Here is a 23,830-nt window from a genome sequence, read left to right on the forward strand (position 1 = left end):
TTTTAGGACTGCGTTTATTCGTTAAATTAATAGACCGGTTCTCAGTTTTGACATTAAAAACTAACTCTATTAATTTCCTCAGTATGTTCAAGTTTGATTTTAACTTTAGTTATTGCCATTTTTATATTAGCTAGAAATAAAAACACTATTCTATTACTGGTTTTTATGTTCTGTTAAGTTTCTTCTGTTAAAAAAACCCTGCAGTTGAACTTTGTCAATAATTCACATAGACAAAGTCTGAATGGAGTTTTCAAAGTAAATAAATTGCTTTGATTATCACAGAAGAGACCTTTGTGCTCTACTCAGTAGAATAATATTCTTACGTTTTATTAACTATCAACGTGTTATTCTATAATTGGTTTTGATGTTCCTTCCTTCAAGATCCACATATGGAGTCAGAGTGGGGGTGACAATAAATAGCATAATAGCTATAGATAGCCATTACCAAAGAACCAGTATCATTGCCAAATCTTATGCTAAAAACTGTATGGATTAAAGGGATTATAGTGGACTTAATGCTATAAGGGGATTTGCTAATGAACCAGATTTCAAAACTGATAAAATCTGCTTTCTTTTGCTTCTGGGTTTTGGGGTTTTTTTTAAGATTGTTTTAATAGGCTGAGATTTCATTGGGTTACAATCTCAGTGAAGAAAAAAAGACTCATGACTTTGTAAGTTTTATTAGTATTCAGTTTTGATTTAGTTTACAAGGAACAGACCTTGACCATTTTGATTTTAGAGGAAACTGAGGAATAAAGGCTTTGAAAATAATCTTCTTTTTGAGATATCTGTCTTGTAGTCTGATATTTTCTTTTAGATATATGTATTGAATCTTGCATGATGAGATTTTTTTCCCTCAAGAACAATTTTATATCTGACAACAACCATTGCTTAACAGGCAGTACTAGTCCCAGATCTTATTACTGTGGTGTTTAAAACATAGGCCTCATACTTTTACTTTTCATACTTCTAAAGGTACTTCTATACCACAGCACTTGCAGCAAGTTTACCACTGCCTTGTCTTGATTACATGGTGAATAGGATAGTTCTTGAATACATGTTAATTTATCTAAGGAAAATGACATTTTGAAAGTGCATGTACTTTGAAAGTACGTTCTATACAGCTGCTCGTGTGTAAACATACTTTATATATGTTAGCATAGTTGAGCATGGTATATAAAGTGTTTTAGCGTATTTTAGCATATCTTACAAAACCATGTATGTAGAGTATCATGCAAATCCAAATGCAGTTAAAGTAGTGGAAATACAATGAGTGAAATTGGATAAAAGAGGTTTTTTTGTTTGTTTGGTAACAAAATGTTGAATTTCAAATGTGCCGAAGAATTATTTCAGAATTGTGTTTTAAATATGTGAACATAAACTAGAAATCTCTTACAAAGGATATTAAATACTTAATGCTTTTGCCATACTAAAAAATCAGTTTGCTATATAGATTTTTAATTTATTCATACTATGACCCAGCAATACTGTTACACCAGCCCCCTATATCCTTTCATTCCAAATAAAAAAATACATCTTTCTACTTGTTAGGAAACACACCTTTATTGTTTCCTGAAACGGACCAAATGAGTAAATATGTTTAGCAGTTTTTTGTTGTGCTTTTGGATTTCTTTTCTAATGAAGCCCATATCCTTTAAAAAAAAAAATACTGGAAAATTTCCATGTGGAAGGGAGGTCCATAGTGCAATCTGCCACTGAAAGCCAGGCCAGTGTCAGAGCTAGAGCAGCTTGTTCAGCGGCTTGTCCAGGTGAGTTGTGAAAATCCCAATGCATGGATTCTGCAGTCTCCCTGGCAAGCTGCTCAAGCACCTGCGAAAGGCTTTTTTCGTATGACAATTTAGCTTCAACTTGTTACTGTTGCCTCTTGGCCCCTCTTTGGTCTTTATAACCCTCTTGTATGTCATGGAAAACTGCTCTTAGACCCTACCTTAGCAATCTCTTCTCCCAGCTAAAAAGACCCACAGTTTTCTCACACTCTCCTGGTATAACATCTGCTGCAGCCCTCTAACCGTGTTAGTGGCCCTGTGCTAAAATCTCTTCACTTTTTCTTGTGCTTGGTGGGAGGGAGGAGCAAATCTAAGTAGTACCTTGATCCTCCTCTGCTACGGGTAGTACCTCTTTCCCCCAGCTGTTGCTCCTGTGCACGGAGACTTGTGATTTCTCAGAGCAGACTTGGTCAGTCAAGACTGAGGCAAGAAAGATATCACTGTCATTTCCTTCCTTACAGTGTTAAGGTTTTTACCACTTTGAAAATACTCTTATTTTTCATATATGTTTTAGAGGTGAAAGTAAACAGGGATTAATTGGGGGGGGGGGGGGGAGGGAGTTGTTGTGGTTGGGTTTTGGGGGGGGGTGTTTTGTTGTTTTTTTGTTTCATTTTTTGTCGTGGTTGTTGTTTGTTTGTTTTGGGTTTTTTTGTTTTTGTTTTTAAATTTAACGAAGTTATTCCATAGATGAGGAATTAAGTGCTGGTTGTACGTACCTCAAGTAGCTGTGACTCTTCCCCAGTCAGGAGGAAACCTGCCCCTGCCTGAATGGCAAGAGAAAAGGAGGTTGGAAATGCCTCTCCACAGTGCGGCACGAGAGGGCAAATGCCACGCAGAGACTGAACTGAAGTTCTGCTGGCAGGCTAGGCCGTGCGGCTAGGCCCTAGTTCAAGAGATGAATACGGCTATTCAGCGCCGTAAGAGTCCAATGAAACTGGGGTGCTCTATTTGCCAAATGCAGAGGGTGTAATTCTGAGTATATTTGTTGTAGATGCAGCCAAAATATAAACAAACAACGGAGTAGGATTTTGGAAAGCCCAGCTCTGCTGGTGATCTGCTGGCTTCCCTGATTCCTCACCCAGGTGGCATCACACTATCATTTAAATTAAACAGCATTAAAATTCTTGCAGGAGTGTTTTATAAATACTGCTTTTCGGACTCAATTTTCTAAAATGTACCAAGCAGTTTATCAACAATGATTTTTTTTTTAATGGTAAATATTAATTCAAGTTTATGATTCATATTTCAAAGAGTGTCTCATATTTTAATTCTGAATGTGGATAGGAAAAATAATTTAAGCAGTTAGCATGGATGCCTTATTTACGCATGGATTCTAGTGGTTCCTGCTTTATCTGTTGGAGAAAAGAATAATGATTAAAAATAAATGAATTATCTTGAGTCACTATTCTTGTGGTCATCTTTGCTCTTTTGTAAGTGTAAATGCTAAATTGAGCAGTTTTAGATAAACTTCTCAAGTGGTCTTGTAAATATTAATTAGCATATGTTTGTACATTTCTTCAAATCCAAAGACTGGAGGTTTTTTGGGGGTTTTTTTTGGGGGGGTAGGGTTGGTTGGTTGTTTTCAAAGAATGCTCCATATTCAGACAGCAATAAATGTGGCGTGATTTTCTTCAGCAGTTAAAGAAAATAAAATTTTCTTTAGTAGGGTTTTTGCCAAGTTCTACTTTATTTTTAACAAGATGTAAGATTTATTTCTATCTGAGCCAATTTTGAAGCTCTTTAATAGATCACAGGAAGATAAGCCTTATCTTTAGAAAATCACTTGGGTAGCGTGTCTTTGGCCAGTTACTTCACTTGAATTTGTAACACATATTCACTAGTCAATATCAGTCTTAGACTTTGATGAAAAATTAAGAAATTAGTCTTTTCCCTTGGTGACAGTGGCAAAATGCCCACTCAAACAGAAATGGACTTGGACTGGACGATCAATGGATTACTCTGCCATTTATTTATATATTCAATTCTGATGGAAATTATTAATAAGTTTGCAATTAATCATAGAAGTATTAAACTAGTTCTTCACCAATAGTCCTATTTCAGATTTGAGCTGCATGCTAAATTTTATATAGTATGGATATTGAAGATGTAGTCTTTGCACGTTCAGCAAAGAGCGTAAGGTTGAGTGGTTTGAGTTTTCTAGCCTTAAGCCTGGAGCACCTGATTTCTCCTACTGTTGTGCTATATCTCCTGGGAGAAAAATAACGTGCTTTGTCTGGCTCTCCATGCGTCATTTCCAAACAAACCTCTAAAACTGTAAATTTATTTTAGAAAATGTGGTTTGTTCTGGAAGATAATGTACCTTCAATGCTTTGGAAAGGTAAATGTAACAAGATTAATATGAGTGACTGTTATTTTACTTCCTCTTTTAATCTTTGAGCAGTCAGATGTTTGTAAAAGTGACTGCTATGTAGAAGGTTTTAAGAAAATAAACTATATTTTTGTAATCATTTTTTGATATGCATATCCGGTATGATCACCTTACCATCAAAACTGAATATGTAAGCAGAATTCAATAATCTACAAGAATTATCTGTTTTTCACAAACATGAAGCAACGTTTCCTAGTTTGAAAAACGTGTACAATTGCTACAGAAACAATCGGTGTAGTGGACCAAATGTGTGACCAATGTAGACTCCTGCTTTTTAATCTCATGCTGAAACAGTTTAGCTTTTGTTCACTGGCTGTTGAAGAGCTTAATAGTACCTTCTGAACAGGCAGGTCTTGGTTGCAACAGGTGATGTTCTACAAAGTACAAGTGCTGAGGTCTGCTAGAAGGCTCACAGTTCTCCAGTGGCTGGAGGATTCGTTTAGGCCAAATTTATTTCAACAGTAGGCCAAAGGAAACCCAAAACACTGCTCAAGCAATATGAATCATTTGTACCAGTTTGCACTAGAAGTCTGACCCAGCAACGTCTTGGCACTGCAAACAGTAAAAGATCTAATTTCACAAAACTCACGGAATTAACTGCTGTGTCTCAGAGCTGGTTGAAAGTTACTTTTGTAAAAGGAAAAAAAACTTTCATGGAGGTAGGCATTTATCATCCCTCCACACAACCTTCCTACTCTGCAGTGCTAATTTATTAATTACAGTTATCAGCATAATTGTCAAATAAGTAGATAAAAATAAAAAAAAGTGGGATTTTGGCAGTTGTATAACACTTTATTAAAAATGTGCTCTCAAGTGTAAGAGAGATTCTCATGCTCACTCTGTTGTATTACTACTTATTATTCGTAATTAAATATATAGTACTGCTCAACATCTATCCTTTCTTGTTTCATATTACAAGAACCAGTATAGCAAGACCATGAAATAGATGAAGCCAAAATAATTCTCTCACACGCACAAAAAAAATCATTTCCTGTTCATTTCAGCTCCTCACTGTTTCCTGAAATCACAGAATCCTTGCTAAGGGCTCCTACAGCCATCTTCCATGAAAGGAGGTGCGGAGGAGGGAGAAAGGGGGACAAGGAAAATAAGACCCTTATGAAGAAGAAGAATTTCACTGTGTACTTATACATGATATTGCAGGATTCTGATTTATAGCAGGATAATGGTTGTGGTTTTAATTGCATTCCTGTTTACTTATTCCTGCTCTTTAGAATAAATCTTAACAAACATATTCATGCAAAAATATACATATGCACATGCTCACAAATATATGCACATATACAAATGTGCACAAATTGTCTGCATTTTTTCTGCAAAAATAGAGCACCTAGAAGATACAAGCAGGCTTAACAACTGCACTTATTCCTAAGGTTGCCTTATAAGTCCCATCATAAAATTCCACATTCAGTTTGTTGTGATGTAACCCATCCAAAAACTTCCCTTTTGCTGTTTTGCCACAGCTTAAATTTTAAGGACTATTTTTGTCAAAGCAATTTGACAAAGCATGAGATGGGATCTCCGGGTGATCTTTTGTTTGGAAAGTTTGAAACACGAATTTAATAGTTGGCCTAGGGAGGCTTTTGCATGAGGTTTGAGGATTTGTGGGCTTTTGGGTCACCATTTATTTAAAAAACCTAACTTGCCAAGTTTGGTCAAATTGTGAGCCTTATAAAGTTGTCATTTGCATGAACTCAGGCGAGACTCTGTAGTAGTTGATCTTCCAAAGAGTCATCCTCTCATAGCTGGTAAGTATCAGCCTACAGATGAGGATTTGAAGCTTTGTGCTGCTGCAGCTCATGGTGGATTTTGGTGCTGTCACCAGAACTGAACCTACAGGTGCTGTCCCAGTGAGCTCCTTATAACCTCTATTCCTCAGCTTAGGCTGCTTGGAAATTAATTTTGCCTAAACCTAATACAAGAGAGGAAAAACTGACCCGTAGGAAAATATTCTGGGACAAGAAACCAGAAAAGAGTGGGAAACCAGGGCTAAGAATTGAGGTGGGAGTTGACAGCAACTGACTGAAATAATAATTTATTTTCAATTTTTTCATGTATAAATAGAAAAGTAGCTTATCTTTGCATCAGTGTCAGAGACTTCTTGCCAGAATATCAGGGAAGAAGAAAACATCTGAAGTGACTGGGTAGTTTTTGTCAAAAGTCCCAGACTTAGCAATTAACCATCATTTTGAGAATGTATCCAATTGTATAACCCCATCCCCTACAGCACAACAATACTTTGGATAGGCAACAACACAGATAGCTATAATGCCCTTTTGACCATTCAGTGATGGGATAGGAAGCAAACATTTTTCAAGTAACTCTTTTGAAGGATCCTTCAAAGTACAGTCAGTGGGATTTGATCCTGTGCATCACAGTTCAGCGTAGAGCTACAATCCTGGGGTTTTGGCCAACAGCAGATTGGGCATATTTGCTGGTACCATATTGCTACAATAAAACATATGCCCTACAAAAGCAGGAATCTACATTTTAGGACCTTTTCAAATTAAATTCAAATTATCATTTGAAATTACTTTTATTGATTCGTTTTGTCCGTATTGCTATATAATTAACATTGAAAGAAATTGAATTGTACTATATACAAGGTATACCTAGAAAGCAGCAGCACCAGAAGTCAGATACTCTTCATGTTTGCATGTGAAAAGACTAGGGAAGAGAATTTTAGCACTTCTGCAATGTAGTCAGCAAATTTGCTTTATCTGTAGCTGTCTGCCTCTTACCCACCAGTTAAAGAGGTTATAAAAACATTTAAGGTATTAAAAATTAAATGAATATTTTATAGCTCCTTAAAGAGGAAGTGTAGGTATTCCTTTTGTTCATACCTAGCATAGGGATATCGAAATGATCTGGGCAACAGCTGTTACAAACTGAAAGTAGGTTGACGATTTTAAATGTGGAAGATACATGTGGAATTTTTAAAGAACTATAGGCAAACCAGTGTGTGAAAACTTCTAGAGCTTGGTTGGAATTGGCAAGTGTGTAAGGTGTATCCAGGTGCTAAAATAATGTAGGAAATGTGGCAAATCTAAAAGAAGACTGAGTCCTGTGTTAAACCATTTTGGACTTAGCTCAAAATTAAATTTCTAGAAGTTTCTAGTGACTCCAATACCCATGAGCATTGTATCTCAATTACCAGCTATAAAATGGATATGCTAACACTATTTACCCTTAGAAGTCTAATGGAATGGTTCTGATACATTGCGTGTGAGTTCTTGTTTGTCTGAGTACAACAAGGGGTCTCCATCTGTGATCTGGGGCACCAGTAGTGGTACAATCATACAAGGCAAGTGCAGGTACATAGAATTTACCCACCTCTCATTTGGGCCGTAATGCATTCTTTCACTCATAGTATATAGAGTGCAAGTGAGTTATTTTATTTTTCTAAACACTAGGAAAAAACCATAGTTCAGCTACAATTAATAGCTGGTTTCCGAACGGAAAGATTGAATAGCAAGTATTCCTATAAAAGTTACAGGAAAATCACTAAACCTAATGGGATCTCAGGTTTGTTTGGGATACTGAGGTGCTACATGAGTGATTGCTTATAAATAATCATTGTATAGTGATACATTGCTATTACACTGGTATTTAAAAAAAATATATTTATTTCTTTTTTTTTCCTCTCCATCTAGGAATTGCTGATATTTTTACAAAATTTGCCCACAGAACACTGGGGAAATGAAGAAATTAGTGTACTCCTAGCAGAGGCCTACAGACTGAAGTTTGCATTTGCGGATGCCCCCAATCATTACAAGAAATGAATATAAAGAGCCAGAAATCATTAAGACCAACGTGTTCTGCAGTATTATGGCATCTGTTGTTCTGGTTGTGCTTTCAGCTCATTGCTCTTTCATTTGAATTAAGATGACCATTAAAATTCTGTTAGAATTTGCAGAATTGAGAACAGAATACCAAAGAAATGGACAAAGCAGGATATCGAGCATTCAATGAACTTAAAAGTGAACTTTTTTGCTCAGCATGAAAAATGAGTTCAGATGTCTATCACATAGTTTTCTTTTTTTCCTTTCTCTAATTAGGAAAATTGCAGTCTGTCTGATTTATGCCGAGCAATTTTTGTATGTACCTAAGACTTAAAACTACTTACGGAATGATTTTGTCATTACTTCAGTGTCACCTGCCATGACTTTATCAGGCAGTTTTGGTCAATAAAAATTATTTACTTTCAGTGGAAAAAAAGAACTTTTCGTAGTTGTAAAGACCATATGAGACAGCAAGGCCTGTGTTTTGAGGTCTGGTTATAACTCAGAAGACACTGATATTCGCACACCATCTGTTGTTTTTCCATGGAATTAGGTTACAATATTTCAATAAGAATATAGAAGGTTGCAGTGGAAATTGGTGGCATTTTCTAAACATTACTCAGCCTTGCAGGGTGCTGTAGAAGCTTTTTATCCATACGAAGGAGTTACTTAAAGCTGAAGACTCATCTGTAACACTAAAATAAATCCCTCTCTATATATTCTGGAGTGTTTTTAAAATATTGAATGAAATAGAAGACATGGTCTTGACAAAATAATTAAAGCCTTTTGTTTCAAGGTCTTTCAGTTTTTCAGCATGAAAGTTCACTTTTAAGAAACGTATTAAGAAGCTTGGTTTACAAAGCAAGATACATTTTTATCTGAGTTGTTGCCTTATTCTCCATTTTTAGCATGTTAGAAAAGGAAAATAAATATATCTCTCCAAAGCTTATTTGTTAAATAATTTAATACCTTTTTTTCTGATTATTCAAAGGAAGTGAGAAGATAGTTCCCAATAACAATAACAGTAACTATATAGTCAGATCACTCTTGCATCATTAGCTTAATAAAAATCCTCTATGACTTTATAGATGAAAATGTTTCTTCATCTAATCATGGGATACTGAATAATTTCTTAAAACTTACATAATTTAAGTGCGCTATTTATTTTCAAGAAATCTTTTCAGATAAGAATTCTGATGTTGCTCTGTTGGATGTAAATAACTCATATTAATTTGTGCCTACCCTACACATACAGGTTATTAAGGGTGAGAGTTGCAATAAGCAATATACTGGAAGCTCAGAATTGTTATTCCTCAGTTCTGTTCTCAAGTTGCACAATGTCGCACGGAAGGTGTAGTGCACTTTTAAGTTTGGGGAAATAAAAGATCTTCAAGAGGTTTTCTCTTACGACTTGTTATTGGAAGATTATTTTTAAGTTCTTAAAAATATGTAGATACATATTTTGAAGAAGGCTTTCTAGATGTGTTAGTAACATTACTTGTTTTAGGGGCCTTAGTTCTTGACACTGACTTTATAGTAATTAGGTGCTTCAGGGTAAATAGAATAAAATACATTTTTACCAACATGCAATTATGAGATCCGTATTTAAAATTATATGAAATCTTTGGTAGAAGAGAAAAAACTGAATTAATTCAGAAGCAGGAGTGTCTGGTGACTAGGATGCATTTCTGTTCCACTGGTGTCAGCTGGGGGTTTCAGTCGTGATGGATACAAGTTCAGGCCTCCTAGGTTGCTGCATTTGTGCCTGGAGTGTGTAGTGGATCTGTGCTTCTTAAATGTCTGTATACTGTTTTCTGTAACTTCAGTTCATGGTCTAATGTATCAAAATTTATCTTTATGTTTACAAAGAATGTCTTATTGTGCCTAACAGAATATCTACCAATAACAGAATAAAAGAAACCTGAAATTTATGACCATTTGCTTTAAACTTAGTATCTACAATCATTTGTTAATAGAAATGCATATTATTGTAATGAGAGAAGACACACAGCATTAAATGTACAATGCTGTAAGGGTTTTCTATAGTTCACTTTTTTCTATTAAGATGTTATTTAGGTAGTTATATGTAACCTGGAAAGTTGACCCAAAGTTGTCTGCTGTGTCAGATGCGCCTGCATAACATTTATGGAACTGGATATATAAAATTTCCTTCATTGGGTCCACATAAGTTGTCTGCCATGTCTTCCAAATTCAACAGGTACCTCTTACTTCCCTTGGAAGAAAGTATTACCATTAGAGGTCACAATTACTATTGTGTCTGTGTCAGAAGTTGAATATTGTACTTGAGCACATTGCTTTTTAGGGATAGTGGGAAGTTTCCTAATATAATAACAATGACTATTTATGTAGATATAGATTTTTCTGGAAAATATGATCTAGATATATAAATAACATTTATATATCTATACAGATAGGAATAGTTTTCAGTAAATAGAAGGCCAACATTTCTGTAAAATTTCAAATTTTCAGTACTTTAAGATTTACATAAAAGATCTCATTTTATTAAAAAAAAACACCGTACATTTAACAATTCTACATCTCAGGTAAAATGTCATTCCAAACAAAATATTACATAGAAAAGGAATTAATGTTATCATTATTACATCACATGTAGGTTATTTTTTTTCAAAATTCAAGATTCTGAATGTTATAAAATTCCTTTGTAATATGTATTTTCTTATGAAGGAGGCATCTTGACACATTACTAGTGAAACCAGGCAGTAATTTCCTAGAACTCATGTGAAATATTGAAATTGTAGTGTCTAAAATGCGTGTTAAAGAATTTCTGTAATAAAAATCTAAACAAGAATGTACAATATAAAAAGTTTTATGACTACAGTATTTGAAAAATGTAAATAATAAATTAGTTAACTATGTAAATACAGTACATGGAGTAGGTTAGAAATGTAAGTTGAAATCTTATGTAACTCTGTAATCTGTTATAAGAAATTAGTTTCATTATTTTTTGGCTCAGTTCCTTATGGAAAGGCCCATGAATTTGTTTTTAACTTCAGAACTACAGAATAGAAGTAGCTGAAGTTCCATTGTATGCTTCTGACAAATATTAACACTGAGGCACTGGTTAAAACTGTAAAACTGATGAAAGATGAGGAAATAAATGCATATTTATGAAGTGCTATATAAAGTGGAAAGCTTTTTTTATTGTTTTCATCAAGCACATTGCATACTACATCAAAGCATGGTTTTGGTGTGTTTATGTTTTACAGTCTCAAAACCCTGTATCACAAGAGCAAATGTGGTAGCAAAACCTCTGTTCTCAGTTACATTTCTGCAACTCTCTACCCTTCTATCTTGTAGATTTTGCAAGTTAATAAGACAGACAACTTCCAAAGGTATGTCTCTGCGTATACCACGTACATACAAGGTACTGAGCATTTTCTGCAAAAAGCAGATGAAGATAAATTTGACGCCACAGCAGAATTAAACCGGGGGACAGGTGGAGCAAATTAGGGCAAAGCAAACAAAGGAGGTACAGAATTCTGTACGTCTCTGGAGGAGAGGAAGCTTCAGCTCCATGGGGGGAAACACTAAAAGGTAGTGAAAGCGTCAGTAAGACCTGGAAACTTAAGGATGATTTAAGTAGATTAAAAAGCAAGGAGAGATGTCCTGTACGTATGGGAAGCTCAAGTCCCATATGGCAAGGAAGCTAGTGGGAGACTTCCAATAGTCCAGATGAGTGTGGTGAGAAAATATACTAGCCTGATTATATGGATGGCAAAGTTAATGACTTCTCTGTTTAAAACTACACACAGCATTCAGAGAAAAAGAGACATATGGATGCAATGGGCGATCTCTGTTACATGCTTGAGTGATGATGAATTGTAATCATGCTGTTTCTCACCTTGAATGAAATTTGTGTTTCTTCATCTGCTATAATCTTCTGAAGATCCTGCAGAAAATCAGCAAGGGGAGATTTTTCAAATTACTTTTTCAAAAGCAGAAGGGATCATGAAGGTGGAGCAAAGGTCTCACAAGGAATGTGCTGGGAGACGTAGCTGAAAGCTATTTGTTTGTTGATTTTCTTGTACAAAAGCAGTCCTGGATATCTATCTTATGTCCTGGGCAGATATCCCACAGATACAAATATTCTATGCAGCAGAAAGGACTTTCCAGAAATCTGATCCACACTTCAGGTCACTTCCTCCTTGAAAACAGAGTGGGGAAGAAGGTAAGTGCTTTGTAGTGCTCTAAATTCTTCGGAGATGGGAAAAGGAGGCGAGATGGAAAGCTTCCAGTCCAGCAATCACTCAGGCAGGGTGCTGTGCCATGGGAACGAACTCCAGCTCAAGTGCTTCTAATCACTGTATGATGGAGAGTGAAGTTCCTGAGCAATTTAATTCCAGATCATTTGCATTTTTGTAAGTTAAAGCTAAAATCTTGCACCCCATCTAATTCCTTAAGCTTAATGTAGCTGAGGCAGCACTGGAGTAAATAATTAAATTGCTATGGCACCACATCAAAGAACCTTTTAACACTTCAAAGTCTTCTATATGTACTCCACATTTGATTCAAGACATGTGCCAGAAATGAGAGGCTGAGAGAGATGTGATACTACAGAAAGCCTCTCAGAGACAGGTGCTCTGAAACTTAGGCTTTTTTTGGCCAAAAGAATTTCCTACAAGCTTCCAAATGAGAATTAATGTGCATAGTCAGTAAAGCATGGAATTCCACATTTATGCTTGTGATCAAGCTTCCTCAACAGAAAATTGAAGTCTGAATTTGCCCCCAGTATGGAGATCCTTGGAAACTTAGGCTCCAGGCACAAGCTTAAAAGTCTGAACTACAGTACAGGTATTCATTGTGTACCTAATACAGAATTTAAGTCAGAAAGGGCCAAAATTTCTAGCAGAAGTCTACTGCAATGTCCATTGCTCTGCCTTTGTTATCAGATTAATCAAGATTTAGTGTACATATTTGCTTTGATTTTCCTGTTATGTATCCTTCACAACTGAGATTTCATTTCTGTGAGATCTGGATTTTGAGGCCCAATCCACTTTATTCCAGAAATTTCTTATTCAGAACTGGTCTTGGGGCCAGTTCTGTTTAACATCTTTATCAATGATCTGGATGAAGGGATCGAGTGCACCCTCAGTAAGTTTGCAGATGACACCAAGTTGTGCGGCAGTGTTGATCTGCTTGAGGGTAGGCAGGCTCTGCAGAGGGACCTGGACAGGCTGGATCGATGGGCCGAGGTCAATTGTATGGGGTTCAACAAGGCCAAGTACAAGGTCCTGCACTTGGGCCACAGCAACCCCATGCAACGCTCCAGGCTTGGGGAAGAGTGGCTGGAAAGCTGCCTGGCAGAGAAGGACCTGGGGGTGTTGGTTGACAGCCGCCTGAATATGAGCCAGCAGTGTGCCCAGGTGGCCAAGAAAGCCAATGGCATCCTGGCTTGTATCAAAAATAGCGTGGCCAGCAGGACTAGGGAAGCGATCGTGCCCCTGTACTCAGCACTGGTGAGGCCGCACCTCGAATCCTGTGTTCAGTTTTGGGCCCCCCACTACAAGAGGGACATTGAGGTGCTGGAGCGTGTCCAGAGAACGGCAACGAAGCTGGTGAAGGGTCTGGGGCAGAAGTCTGATGAGGAGCAGCTGAGGGAACTGGGGTTGTTTAGCCTGGAGAAAAGGAAGCTGAGGGGAGACCTTATCGCTCTCTACAACTCCCTGAAAGGAGGTTGTAGTGAGGTGGGGGTCGGTCTCTTCTCCCAGGTAACAAGTGACAGGACGAGAGGAAATGGCTTCAAGTTGCATCTGGAGAGGTTTAGATCGGATATCAGGAAAAATTTCTTTACTGACAGGGTTGCCAAGTATTGGAACAGGCTGCCCAGGGAAGTGGTGGAGTCGCCATCCCTGGAGGTATTTAAAAGGTGTGTAGATGTGGTGCTTAGGGACATGGTTTAGTGTGGACTTGGCAGTGCTAGGTTAACGGTTTGACTTGATGATCTTAAAGGTCTTTTCCAACCTAAACGATTCTATCATTCTATTATTCTATAGGCTATATATCTGGAGAAAAAAATTTAGTCCTATACCTACCTGATCAAGTAAAAACTTATCCTAAGACATCAATGAGTATTTGCTGCAACCTCATAGAATATATTATCTCATGCAAATAAATAATTCAGCTTTTGCATGCAGGAATGAATAAAGTTGGCATATCAGTAAAGAAAAGGTTTTGTTGTTATATTTTTTTCCCAGATATTTTGCCATTATTGCAGCAGTGGAAAATTTTATGTAAGTTTGAAAAAGGAGTACATTTCTCTCCATCGCTGTCATCAAAATACTGGGGGGCAGACATCTTCACGTTCAGGTGAAGCAGCCGTTACATTCTCAGTACAGAGGCTATTCAAGCAACTTTATATGAATGTTTCAATGATAAGGGCCAGCCTGTTGTTGAATGTGCAGTCATCCTCTGTGTTGTAAAAGTTGTGATAACTCAAATCATGCTGGCTAATACTATTTCTGTTATCCACAAAAGAATAAGAAGAAAGAAGTCCATCTTTCCCCATCCAAGGACACCTGTTCGTTTGTGGAAACTTGTATTCATTATGGAAATGCTCTGAAAATAATATTGAATATGCTGTCAGATCAATTCAAGTTAAAAGCAATTGTAGCCAGCAAAGGATACCCAAATCCAAGAGGCACTCCCTAAGGAAAGTAGTAAGCACAAAATAACTAGCCTGACAGGGGGATGTCTGTGGACAACATGAGTTAGTGTTGGTTAAGTAGTCACTTTGTTATATTTATACAAGTTATTATCTCCCCAGTTTTACAGTACGTCAGAAATGTAGACGTCTACATCTGAGTTTGGCCCATCCTTTTGTAGTCGATGGAGAGGAACAGGTCCTTCCAGGTGCCATCGCCCCTGCCTCTGAGCAGACCTCTGAACCGTGCCAAGTGAGTGGCACCCGAAAATTTTCTCTGTCTCTCCACTGGCACTAAAGGAGTCTGGGGGACAAGCCCATAGCTAGCTGTCAGCATTGTCATTTTCATATTTTGAAGTGGCTGCTAGTAATTTTAATTTGAAACAGCATTTCTGTACATACATTAGAAAGAATCATAAATTCTCTCAGACGCATTTTTAAAATGCACACTTGAAGTTCAAATTTTATGTTCACATGGCCCAAATAAGCTATAATCTGAAGGACACATTGACTTGTTTGTTGCAGCTACTGTACTGTAACATCAACCTTACTTAGCTATGCTTTAGCTCCAGCTAGATAGCGGTTCAGCCCATTAGCTTGCTGTTTATATTTGCTATCTTTCCTGCTGTGAATAAACTATAGCCCTGTAGCACAGCCAGAGATAAAACTTAGTATCCTTGCATGCAAATTGAAATGAGTGGAAATAGAAATGTTGACAAATTACTTCATTTTAAAATGGGATCTTTGCACTGGGATCTTCTTCCTACCACTTGTTATGTAAATAAATATTACAGGCTGCTAAGTAAAATGTATAGGATACAATTTCCTGTTCTGTCTAACCAAAAGTAATAGTAATGGTAGGGTTTACTCTTCCTATTTAAGTAGCATCCAAAGTACATCATCTGTTTTCCAGACAGTGAGGAAGATAAAGATCTTACCTCACAGAATGGACCGTGCATTTGTCGGTGTCCTGGCCAAACTGCTGAACACTACGGGGAAGCCTGGGAGGCTGATTTCTGACTTTATAGATATCAAGTGTGGAGTGAGGACTTGAGAAATGTCCAGAGGAGGTCCTGCTTAGCTGACCAGATTCCCAAACCACAAACTAGTGTGAAACTGTGTTCACTTCATATACCTGCATGTTTCTCTGGAAGACAGAAACAGTATGTCAGCAAGAAAACGGCCTTATTGTGTCCTGACTGAACGTGTTCTTTAAAAAAAACCCAACACTCCCCCCCCCAATTAGTAACCCACCAGTAACATATTATCAATCCACAGGATAAACAGAATAACTTCATTGTTGTGAAACTAAACTGTTTTTTGAAGAATACCAATATCAAGCAACGGTATTAGCAATTGAAAAATTGGAGGCTGTTGCTTAAGTTTAGCATGAGTCCAACAGCTATCTGAAAAGTACTTGCATCTGATAGGAGGTGACATACAGTGTTTGCATATCAGAAGTTAGACTAGTTCTCAAAGCTTTTTAAACCTTGCATTCGTCTTTATGAATGGGGTTGTGTTGTTTTTCCATGGCGGGAGAAAAGGCAAACTTTGGAACATAAGGCTTCAGAAATGCCAAGTCTCCATGTCGCCCTCTCTTTAGTTGGCTAGACCCATCTCTGTATCAAAGAGCCCAACTAGCCCACTTTAAATCATTGTTCCTCAACTAAATTAATAACATTAATCTTTTGTCTTGCTACTTGCATATATTGATTGTATTTTACACAAATTTCTTGTGAAGTATTGATGTAGAAAGACAGCAGTGGTACTCTCTCAATTTCAAATTATCACATAGATCTAGGGGAAACCACATCAAGTTTTATTGAGCAGGAATATTGTGAAGATGCATCTTTTCATTCTGAATTATTGCTTTCAGTTCATTAGACTACTCTGAGCTCTTCATGTAGATCCTGTTAGACTCCTTTCTGACAGGCAGGACAAGCCCAACTTTCATCTAACTTAGGAGATACCAGAAATGGTTGGAGGGAACAGGCACTGTAATTGGTAATGCACCATGGAACTCGTCCAAGGTACCTAGCCGGTATCTATATGGAATGGATTAATACAGCTACACTGAATAGAAGTTTGGTTTCAACCAGCGTAGGTTTGGGATCCTGAAGCCCAGCATGTATGAGAATGTATATCTTGGACAATCTCTTGGTGACTAATCAATGCTACCAGCTATGCTTTAAACTCAGTTGAAAAAAAACCTCTGGGAAATGTTTGTGTGTACTTTTGGATTTTTTGTCAAATCCAGTTTTGGACCTTAAGTGTTAGAACTGTAAAAGCATCTTCCTAGTCTGTCATATTATGTGGTAACTTTATATTGTATACAGTAAATATATTTGAGCATGTAGTAATAGCACGAACTTCAATCTCCACTTTTATAGGGTCTTCTTTATAAGCTTTTTTTTCCTTCTGGCTTTTAAGGCATACTAACAGGAGCTACAGAATGAGGAAGTGATACAGCATCAGCTTCTGGCTTATTGAAAAGCAAGTGATTTTAACTTCAGAAGTAATTGGTACGTTTCTTTCTTGGTTGGCCTGAGTGAAAGGAAGTGTAATTTCAGGATCTGAAATCAGGTTCCAGTACCAAGATTCTTTTTTATTAAAGGAAAGAAACAAATTGGGGTAAAAAAAATAAAATACTGATACATCTGAGGCAGCCCACAGCATAAGAGCTGCCAGTGCCTGAATGGAGACTAAGTGTTGCTTATGTTTAAAGTGCAAATTAATTTCCTCTCTAGAGAAATGAAGTAGCTCAAAGCTATGAAAATCTCATATGTGAACAAGGACTATTAAAGAAACTGACAGTTAAGACAACTGATGGAATAAATGCAGCAGAGGAAGAAGATTGAAATTTATGGTGACTAGGCAAAGCAGATTAATGGAAACAAAATACATCTGGAATTTCCCAACCTACAATAGGAGATGAAGAGAAATAGCCTGAAAACCATTCAAAGACAAAAATACTACTCTTTTTTGAAGAAGAAGAAGAAAAAGGAAAAGAAGAAAAGACAAAAATTAATCTGACTGGATAATCCATTGAAAGGAAAGCAGTCCAATACGTCTCTAACCCAAATAAAGATACTAGCATCATTTGCACTGCCTTGGATAGCAGTACAAAGAAAGAGGGAAGGCAAAGCATATTTTGAGGCATCTGTGTTGTCACCCAAAAAGGTATTATTCACAGTACCCAATTTTAAACAGCTAGCTTGCTGCCTACATTACTCAGCTGATCTCTTTAGGTTGCATCCAGGGACCACGAAGAGACAAAGACAGAGACAGTTCACAGCCTCTAACCTATGTCCTGCTCCCAGTCACTCTGGGGAAGAGACGTGCGAGGAGCTGAGACAGACTAGCCAGCTACGTGCAAATGGGCAATAGGGATACCTCCCCCTCCCAGTCCATGCCATTTCTGAGGGAAAATATAGAGAAATAGCTGGCATAACTCTTCTGCCATTTGAACTAGAATTATCTCCAGGAGCTTTTCCTTGTCAACAAGGACACTCTCTTTGGTCAGTTAGAGACTCCTGTATTGTAGCTCTGACTGATAGGCTCTAATATTTCAGGAAGAAACACAGACTCTTGAAAAATGCAGTAATTTACGCTGTTCGACACAGATACTGATGGCCACTATTTTGATTCAATGTTTTGTGGTGAATTGATACAGGGATGATGGTGTTGAAATCAAAGTATGTAAACAATAAAAGATTTCTCAGTGGTTCTAGCTAAACTCTAATGGTTCCCTGAAATTAAAATGTACATCTGGTGCTACACTCCTTCAAAGAAGTTTACGCAAAGTGACTGTTACCTTGAAACGTTTCTTTCTTTACCCTGCTCTATTTGACAGGAATTTTACTGCTTTTATGAAAGGTGGATGTACAAAATCTTATCAGACCATCCCTGGGAGTAGCAAAAACTCTTGGAGAATGTACTTATTTGTTTCTTCTGACTTGGGTTCACTGCATAAACAGAAAAGCCAGGTGGGGGGAGCCAGCTGCGCTATTTTTATTGCTGTTTTGCAAGTCTAAGCTTCTCCATTTCTTCCAAATCAAAAATTTTATCAATAAATTCTGGATGATTGAAAGAGAGTTTTGGCAGAGTTGCTACTTGACAAAATTTTGTTAAAAAAAAAAATAAAAAAAAATCTCCAAATCTCTAGAGAGGTGTCTCTGGTCTCCAAATGCTGTGGCTGTAAAAACACTTCAGAGCCGGTACACGGGAGGGCGCATCTATCCTACAATTGCAGAGAGCCAGAAGCCGCACTCTAAGCAAGCAGCTCCTGAGCAGTAACCCTTTATTTCTGAGCCTACAAAAGAAGACTTCAGCAATCAAGTCTCTACCTATAACATAAGAATAGTAAAAATAACCGCAGTCCCAAAGCTTATGCCATATGGGGTTAGTTACATTACAAGCCAGTCTTCAGAAATTACTCGCTTTCCTTCAGTATCAGGGTGAGTCAAAAGAAGTCTGCTTAACCTGCCATGATGCTGTTTTCAGAACCAGGAAAATCCAGTGCGTCGTCTCTGTTGCTGCTTGGGGACTGGTCAGGAAACAACTGCAGGGGAGCAAATCTGGCAAAACGTGGCCTTTAGTGTACATCACGCTATGCTGTGGCATATGGGCTGAAACTCTGTATAGGAAAATAGCATACTGAAAACATCAACCATATGGTAAAATTAGTGAAATACCAGCAGCCGTAAGACCAGAATGACATAATTCTGCATACTAGTAGTGTGTCTCATTTAAGTTATATATTACTGGATGTCCCAGTCAGAATTAGGGGCCTCTGTGTGAGGTATTCAACAATCACTTTGCCTTGAGCAAACAAAGCTGGGAAAACAACAAAGACTGGGATTTAAAAATCCCAGCCTAAAGCAACAAACAGCATAAAGCAGAGTCTCATAGCTTGTTGTAAATGCCTCTGATCGTGGGATTTATCGCTTTCCCACCTGTACTCTCCTAATCTAGCTACTTAGCCTCTGCAAGCTCATTCAGAGAGTGACTATCTGAATCCTTCAGCTGTTCACCTTGAGTAATACCACAGGGCCAGATTTCGTCTCTGCAACTTGGTTCAATATTGAAACGGAAGGAGACAAAAAGAGCACGTGCATAGTGTAGGGATGAATCCAAATTAAAGTTTCTTGGTTACAAAGACAGATATTGGCCAATGGTGTCATGAAGGAGAAAAGCAAAGTCATGCTCCTGCCTCGTTTTTTGCACAAGGCAACACTGTCTCCCTGCTGCAGTGGGGAGGCCATGCCAGAGTCCTTACAGAGGCATGACCGACCCCTAAAAGTTCAACTATGGTGCTTATGTCACTTGTTCTTAGGCAAGACAATCACCTCCCACAGCAAAAATGTCCAAGCAGTTCTCTCTCAGCCTCCGAAATCCGGGGAGCTCTGGAGCTGCATTATTGCCTATCAGCACAATGTGGTCTAGTACTTGGGCATTACTCCTAGCAACTGTGGCAGCGCTTCTCCTAATGAACCACAGCAATCAATTAAAATGGCAGCAAAGGCACACAAAACCTCCTGAAACAAACTGACAGATAAAATGCAACCAGATACCAGTAAGGCCCCAGATATGTTAAAATCTGCAAACTAATTGTTTCATTAATGGGATAATGCTTCTGAAGACTGCTGTTTGGAAATGCAATGGCCTGGAAAATGGAGGTCAATAAAACAACAAAAGGACAACCAGCATAGCTGAAAGAGGAGAGCATTTGATGGAAATAATTTAATCACCAAACTCATTCCTTATCTGTTAAGTAGGGAATGCCAGTTGGGAACGCACTGGAGCATGTTAAGTCTTACAGCTGAAGTCCTAACAATGTAGTTAGTCGTGCTTTGGTGTAGCAACACGTATCCTTTGAGATGAGCAACTCCTCTTATGTTGTTTTTCTTTTAAAAATGTTAAAATGGCTAGAACCAGTACAATAGCTGATTTTTTGTTGTTGTTGTTGAGGCCAGGGTTATTCTGTATGTATGATGCACTACCTTCATATTTTAGTTTCTTACCAAGTTACCTGGCATACTGTGGACTTGGTACTAGGTCTACCATAATGACTCTGGTCTGAAAGCTGATGACAGGCTCTTTGTGAATTCCTGCACGTTGCCACTGAACTCCTCAATTGCCCAACACAACGACACTCTATTAAGGTGAAGTTTAAGACACTCAGATGAAAGATCATCCCTTACAAAAATCCCTCCAGTCATAACTTGTCTCTGAGTCCTCTTCCTCTGCTACAGTTTATCCTGGCCTAGAAACTGCTTAAGTGGTAGCAGAGTTTGCTACCTCTTACCATCATTATGTGGCATAATGTCATGTAATTCAGACCAGTTCTTCCAGCAAATCAGGAAACATTGCTACATAACGCGGTCAAATATAGCCTGCCTTATGAGAAGTCTTAAAGAAATAGTATAGCATCCAATGCAAAAAAAGGCAGCGGGACAATAAAATAGCACAAAACTATGTTGCTCTTTGACTGGTACAGTCTGTAGGCAGACAAGCTAATGTTACCTGGGATTTTTGAGCCACAGCTCAAAAGCTGTGTTAGTTCTTCTGTGCTTTTACATGTTTTCCATAGATATTTTTTCAAAAGATTCACTTTGAATTTGTATATAGCACTTAATCTTTCACAAATATACAGTTAAAATTGAGCTAGGAAGTACAGCTGCAGCTGTCCCTCCCAGATAAGGGATAGGAGTATTCAGTTTTTTTGTTTGCGGCAGAGAAAGGCTGGAGACCAGCCAGTGTTAAGCTATATCAACGTTGTAAGGTAGAATCTGAGGGTACTGAGCAGCATCACAAGTTTGGACAAAGTGGGTCAAGCAAAATGACCTGTGCAGATTAAGCCAAGGATGTTAAGAGAGAAGAAAACGTAACCATCAGATATGTAGTTAATCAGGCTCGTGAGATATGAGGAGTCCAAGGAGTCAAGAGTAAACAGTCAATAAATAATAAGATGCCATGCTTCAAGGTTAAGAATGTTGCTGGTTTAATATGATGTGATTTAATTGCATGTGTTTTCTGTTAACAGACCCTTTCCAGTACAGTCTGGGAAGTCTGATCATCATTTAGGTTTTCATGTTCTCTGCCAAATGATGCAAATGCTCTGTGTATGGAGAAATGCTCTGGAACGTGTAATACAAGCAGAAAGAGGATCTATACCAAAAGGTAAGCGGAATAACAAAAATGCAAGATATAATCAAACTGTAGTGGAATTTTTTTCCTTTCTCTTATTAATATATTTTCTCAGCTTTGATGTAGCAAATCACCTTCAAACGCAGGATGAATCTTGAAAGCTGTGGCTCTGTCAGAGCTGATGCTGTTCACTAATGATTTGCTGCTACTGTCTATTGGAGAGTACTCTCATTAAACCTACAAGTCCTCTGTTGCCCAGGATGGTAACCTGGCGAAGAGGAAACACAAAACATCTTAGTTTATAAGAAAAGGTCTCCCTCTCTGTTACCCAAAAGGGGCAAACGTGTATCTATGGGGTTGCAAAGCAGCTTGTGACATCTGCTGAGAGGCATCGAGGTGTACTTCCATGGCAGCTTAAGGCAATCCAGGCCTAGGTAACTGTAACCTGCGCTTTCCCTGTGGACCAAGGCTGCACACCTCCGTCCCCTTTCTTGTACTAGCCCTAGCATCTCTCTGACTTCACGCGGATCCCGTTCAGGGAACTGACCTGGCTGAAAGCTAATTATTTTGTTTCATGGTAAGTTTTCAGTTTTTCCAGCTCCCTGAACCATTTCACTATGCAATCAAATGAGCGCCTGTACTAAAGTTACAGAGGAGAAGGGTGTAAAAAGCTGGAAATGGGCAGGATAGTGGGACCAGAGCAACCTTGATTTAGATTAGCTTAAAACACACGCCGAGAGCCCTCTTCTGAGGGCTTTGAGTGGGAGAGGCCACAGAATTCTGATCTTCTGCCAGCTGCTAGCTAACCTATGCTCACATTTTGAGAGTGTGTTCAGGCCTTTTCGTTGCTTTTTGCTCTACTGCTTTGTTCACACAGCTTAAAGAAAAGTGTTATTTCTTCTAGGCAGGCTGTCTTTATCTGCTTGGTGTTTGCCACTGGTCAGAAGAGAAGAAAAGCAGTGCTGCTGTTCTGTTGGACCCATGGAAAGGGCACAGCCCGTACGTGGGCAATGAGGGCCTGCCCTCTCCACGCAGCAGACAGCAAAGGTGGTCAATATTCCCAGCATTTATTCTTCAAACTCTAATTTACAGAGAGCAACATACTAATCTTCACTTGATGAAAATCATCGGTTTTGCACAAGAGGACAGCAGAGCTTATTTACAAAGTACTTTAAGGATGCTCATCTCCCCTCAGCCCTGCTCCTCCTGGTCTTCACAGTGGCCTTTCTCTGCCTCCTGCCTCCATTTCCTTCACCGTGCTTCCCTCTATTTGCTGTTTGTTGGCACTTTGCTTTCCCAACTAGGACGATGTTTGCATACTTTCTCTTTTTACTTATTTGTAAATGTTTTTGTCTTTAGACTTTCAAAACGTGTTCTAAACGAATCTTTTTCAAGTCCTAGCTTGTGTGCTCATTTCAGCAGAGCCTCTTATGTAAAATGTTCCCCAGAAATCAGTCTCCTCTCTTTGGTTTGCATATCTTGTATTAAAAATCTTGTTTAAAAACTCACACCATAATTCTTACTCCTTGCTTCCAAAGCCAGTGGATAAATCCTGCCACAAACATGGACTCTGTTATATGACAGCACATTCATTATGTATAATTACAAAGCACACGAGATGTTATTCAGTGTTGTTAGCTGGGCTACACTGGAATTCCAGCACACATCTGTACACAATTTATAGTTGCTTATAACATATGCTAGCACACAGCATGTGAACAGCTAGAATTTAAACTCACATCCTGCATGAGGCTCTTTACGAATCTACTCACAGCTGCTGCCAGTATTGCTCCGTCTTGGAAAACAGGAACAGTGAATTCTACTCAAGGAAAAGGGAAGACAGGGCATGAATGCCAAGGCTCTAGGAAAGGGACAGAGATTCAGCTGACTCTAAAATAACTTTTTTTTTCTTTAAATAAGGATATGGAGAACTGTGGGTAGCTTTTAGGAGTTATTTCTGAACATTCAATTTTTATTTTTTTTTTTAAAGAGAAGAGATTAATGATTGCCTGACAAAACAGGA

At 38.1% G+C, this 23,830-nt stretch overlaps 1 protein-coding gene across 1 annotated transcript in view; it reads left to right on the forward strand.

Annotated features, from left to right (window-relative positions):
• The window catches only part of TBC1D22A (TBC1 domain family member 22A), a 189,268-nt gene extending 177,944 nt beyond the window's left edge, over positions 1-11,324 (forward strand). The window contains exon 13 of the mRNA XM_075492373.1: positions 7,848-11,324. Within this exon, the coding sequence (XP_075348488.1) occupies positions 7,848-7,976 (129 nt within the window). The 3' untranslated portion in view covers positions 7,977-11,324. The remainder of the gene's footprint in view (positions 1-7,847) is intronic.
• The last annotated feature ends 12,506 nt before the right edge of the window (positions 11,325-23,830 follow it).

The sequence above is a fragment of the Mycteria americana genome, chromosome 1 (genome assembly GCF_035582795.1).
Source record: "Mycteria americana isolate JAX WOST 10 ecotype Jacksonville Zoo and Gardens chromosome 1, USCA_MyAme_1.0, whole genome shotgun sequence".
In the NCBI taxonomy this organism is placed as follows: domain Eukaryota; kingdom Metazoa; phylum Chordata; class Aves; order Ciconiiformes; family Ciconiidae; genus Mycteria; species Mycteria americana.